This window comes from Anopheles aquasalis, chromosome 2 (genome assembly GCF_943734665.1).
Source record: "Anopheles aquasalis chromosome 2, idAnoAquaMG_Q_19, whole genome shotgun sequence".
In the NCBI taxonomy this organism is placed as follows: domain Eukaryota; kingdom Metazoa; phylum Arthropoda; class Insecta; order Diptera; family Culicidae; genus Anopheles; species Anopheles aquasalis.
In genome coordinates this window covers 58,836,021-58,840,646 of record NC_064877.1, presented here as the reverse complement: position 1 = coordinate 58,840,646, position 4,626 = coordinate 58,836,021, and the positions used below count along the sequence as shown (strand labels likewise).

The 4,626-nt window shown below is 46.1% G+C and overlaps 1 protein-coding gene across 1 annotated transcript; it reads right to left on the bottom strand.

Moving 5' to 3' along the window:
- Positions 1-3,055: 3,055 nt before the first annotated feature.
- LOC126576084 (angiopoietin-4-like) lies at positions 3,056-3,979 on the bottom strand. The gene has a single exon (XM_050237197.1). It carries the CDS (start codon positions 3,977-3,979, stop codon positions 3,056-3,058), a length of 924 nt encoding a protein of 307 aa, XP_050093154.1.
- Positions 3,980-4,626: the final 647 nt, after the last annotated feature.

The following is a 4,626-nucleotide window of genomic DNA, read 5'->3' as shown; positions in this document are numbered from 1 at the left end:
TCACCCTTCTTTGTCAGACGCCATGAATAGCTGGGCGGAGTTCCGGGCGGAGTGGCGTTCTGTGGCTTCCTCCGAATGATCAAACTTTGGTGAAAAATTATTTCAATTTACACCCTCGATCGGCATCGAACCTTCGATTGTGTGGTCCCAATGATGGCGCACAACCTTCTCAAAACCGGTCTATAGTCACACACATAAACACACGCAGGGGTTCGCCCGGTTCTAATCAAACTTCCAGGGCACCCTGAGCTTTTCAGCACTTTCTTCGATGAATAGTTTTTCATCGAGCACCCACATCGTTGTATTCGCTCACTTTGCCTTGTGAGCAGCACGGGAGTGCTGTGTGCTTGCGAGACGAAACTTTCCAAATTCTGCCGGTACATTATCGATTCCGTTCAGCATCCCGATGCCGTGGGAACGTGTTGACATAATATTTCATCACGCTTTCGTCATCGCAGTCCGGTGGTGTGAACTTTCGATTTCGTCTTGCGTTGAGCTGCCTTGTAATCGAGTTTTTCTTTCAAAGCGACGAAAAGTTTTACTAGGACCCTAGTTTTTTCAGTCTCCCAATAGGCCTTCTCGGAGGTGTCATAGAAATTGACGCGTTTGGCTCAGTTTCGGACATGGGCACAAGCATTCCATTTTCACGACATTCAGATTAGAATTCAAAAGTCAACCACCGTAGTTGCTACAGCAACTTCGTCCCACGCACTTCAATGTGCAACAAATCATCACAACGAGTACCGCACTGCATCCCTCTGGCCTTGCCGCAAGGTACCATTTGATGGACCATTTGCCTCCGGCCGAATGCGCGGCAGCCTAATGCGTGCTGATGTTCAATTACATATTCATGCGCGTATATTGTATATTGTCGCGAGCAATAAATCGTGCCATAATTGCAAGCACATGCACCACTACCACCCCATCTACAATCTCTGTTACTACACAATCTGCCGTGGTGTGCCATTGAATGGTGATTTATTGATGTGCCCGAAGGTGTGGCGCGAGATGAATAAACATTTCTACACCAAAAAGCGCGATTGAACAATGCATTCACATTACTCGGTTGGTGTTTCATTACAGTGGCCGTTTGTTGGTGTGAGCACAGACCAGCTTGTACACATTGTCGCAACCGAGCTTTGTTGCACGGCGGAGCATGCAGGAATTGGAATGAAAATAAACAAACGTCAATATTGATGCACGCGTGTTGAGTGTTTGCCATTTTCTATTTCCTTTCCACGGAAACAGCTGTTTGTTTAAATGTTTTTAATTCAAATGATTGGTCGCCCGGTGCCCGGTGGTTGGAGCAAATCAAACATACCATCCGGTTTTTCATCCTTAACGAAGCATCACTAATACGCCCATCCACGGTACGGTCTCACGATTAATGTCCGGAAATTCAACATATTTTCTCATTTCCATACACCTCACCCAACGATGCTGCGTATTAAAGAGTGTTGAAATTGGGTCTGACGTCCCCGCTCTGGTTTTGATTTGATTAGCACTCCTCCATGGGCAGAGTGTTTAAAGGCAGCCTCCCAACACCCTTCCACCACACATTTCTTCCTTTTCCTCAGGCACGTCGGAGTATTAATCCTTTTTCCCGGTGAAGGGGGGGGGGGGAAGAGATTTTAATTTAAAATGAAAAAGGATTGGGTGGCGAGAAAAAAGAAAGAAATCAGGAAGAGGGTTGAAAACCGGGGCAGTTTTGCTTCCCGTTTTGGACGTTCTAGACGAGCACGGTGAGCCTTAGGGCATTCATCCATCGATCAGTTTCCTGTCAACAGAACGGGAAATCTCTTAGCGGGGGGACTAACCAGTGGGTCGTCAGTGGAGTGGAGAGGAGTTACTGGCTGGTGGATCTGGCATTCCGTTCGAAAAGTGATGGACAGAGAAGTGTTTCAAAAAGGGGTGCAAGAATGGAAAACATTCGTTCCCTGTCCATGTCCGGATCCTTGTGGCCGGAAGCGTTTCTGCGAGGATTCCGTCCGTTCGAGCCCGCGCTATTTTCGTCCCGGGTCCAATTGTTTTTGATTGTTTTGCGTGGATCAATGACAATGCCTCGACTCGAATGCCAACTGGTGACGTCACTGATGCCCCATCGTTTCGGAGTCTTCACGCAAATCAGATTAAACAAACGCACAAACCAACAATCGGTATATTGACGGAGGAATTGTGGCTCTTGCGGCATGCCGGATACCGTTGAGTAGTGGCAAATGTGAATGACGCACACGTCGGAGTTGTCAGGTTTCGGAAGTAACGTTGATGCTGGTGCTGCAGATGACGATTAGTGCGCTGAATCCGGGGGCCATGTTTTACATTCCCAAATCTGTGGCTGAGCCGAGGGTAGGTCAATCGTACAATCATCAGTGTCAAGTGTCAGCTTCCGGGCATGTGAGGTGTGGAGGTGACTCGAGTTGGACATTTGATTGACTTACAATAACCTGTTTTGGGGGGTGGGGGGATTCCGGTCCGGTTGACGACGTTGACGACGTAGGACGTCGGGTTAGGGTGCGTCCTCGTATCAATCAATCAACTGCTTTGGCATTGCCATCGACTATAATTGGTGCGTGTTCCCCAAAGCGAAGACGACGATGGAGCGATTTCTAATAGTTCTTATTCTGATATTAGACTTATTAACAAAACATTTACTCTGTGACGCTGTCCTTTCTCTTGTCACTGTCCCTGCGCTCTACATACATTTCTCATCAGGTACAGTTGTTCCGACAATGGTAGCGATCCCTGACGGAACTTGAATCTAAATAATTATAAGAATAATCTGTTCCCGGTCGTTTCACGTTGCTCAGCCTCTCTCATAGAAAAAGCCTTGTCCAACAGGAGTCCTTCGTGATCTATTCAAATATCATGCTGAATTAATCAACATTATCGATCCAAATGATCAGTTTCAAGATCGGATGTTTTTCGAAATTTTTCGTTTTGTTTTTGCCCGAAAGCAAATATTGTTACAATGCATTTTCTATTTAGATTATGGTCGATACATATTGTTCTTTGTCAATTTATAATACACTCGCATGAGTAGGACCAGAATCGTTTGTTAGATTTCACGGATCATCATCCTGGTGTAGCTTAGCCCGCGAAGGTCGGCTTTGAAATAATACCAAACGGTTGAATTCCACGTATCGATACTGTTCTTGTAAGGTCCATTCAAATTCGAAACACCGCCACCCATACAGTACCACCAGGCGCCTGTGTAACGAACAGCGTAATGCTCATCGGGTGTCTCATCATTATCGCGATCCCTTGTTGAGAATTTCACTCCAGTGTGGCACCCATACAATCCATCGCCAGCACGCCCACTATCCAATCCCGATGCAAGGGTGAGTTCATACTGCTGACTCTCGCTGTCCACTTTGAACCGAATGTAACGTGTATACCCATAGTTACCCTTAAAATCCTTCATCTCGACAATCAATTCGTAAGTTCGAGCTCTCGTGAGTTGATGAACGTGTTCCAGTCCGAGCCAGAACTCGCCGTCCAGTTCACCAAAGCCGTCGCGGTATTCGGTCCAGTTCCGGTAAAAATCAACTGAACCGTTGAAGCGATGCTGGATTACCATCCAACCGCCTCCAAACTTCTCCTGTTCACAGTAAACATTTATAAGACTAACATTGTTTAATCTGATGTGATACACTCCCGACGCTTTCGTTGGCACATTCCTGCACGATGAATATGAACGTATCGGAGGCTCCGGTGTTGTTGTTGTTGTTGCTGCTGGTGTGGTACTTTCTTCCAGCGATGCTGCATTTGATGTGACACAGTCCCGGTTCCGTTCCATCGCCTCTCGATGCTCGTTCAGATCGATTTGAAGCTGCGACAATTTCCAGTTTATCTTCTCCAGCTTGGTTAGCATCGCATCCACTGTAGGAATTTGCAGGTTTGCGTTCTCTGCACCAGAGCTGTTGGTAGCTTCCGCTGCGTATAAAACACAAAGCAATAGTAAACCATTCGACAGCTTCATTTTGGAATTTGAAGGCACGCGAGACAATTGTAGATCGAGTCGGAACTGTCATGCAATACTCTTGGGGACGACCATTTATACGAAGTCAGTACCCGGAACCAGCACCTAATTTCCCGTAAAGAGCATTCTGGAGCACATGCCTATTGGCGGTTGTGGTATCAAGTAACAGGGGCAATAGCCTCAGCTTGGTTCATCTGTTTTCGCTACGTTCGGGTGATGGGCGTTGTGATGGAATGTTATGTATCAGGAACTAATTCTGCTACGAAGGAATTTGGATGATAAGCGACAGCATAAAGAGCAGTTGCGATTGGTAATAACTCATTTGCTATCTCCACAAAAAACACGATCACCCCTACAGTGTTAAAGGAGACGCAGTTTATCAGTTTGATAAGCTGCGTATGATCTACGCCTTGTTTTTCGGTGATGCGTTGCACTTGGTTTGACAGAGTTAAGCAATGATCACATGCTTCCGCCTGGTCAAGGCCACTGCTTGGGTGATAACAGCGATAGTCTTTTTGGTATTTGGCATTTTTATACTTTTTGGGGGCGGAACTGGGACACATTTGGCCTAACATTCTTTACTGCGTGAACCGATATCAAAAAGTGTTAAAAAATCTTTCTTTTTTTATATTTATCTTATACCACCG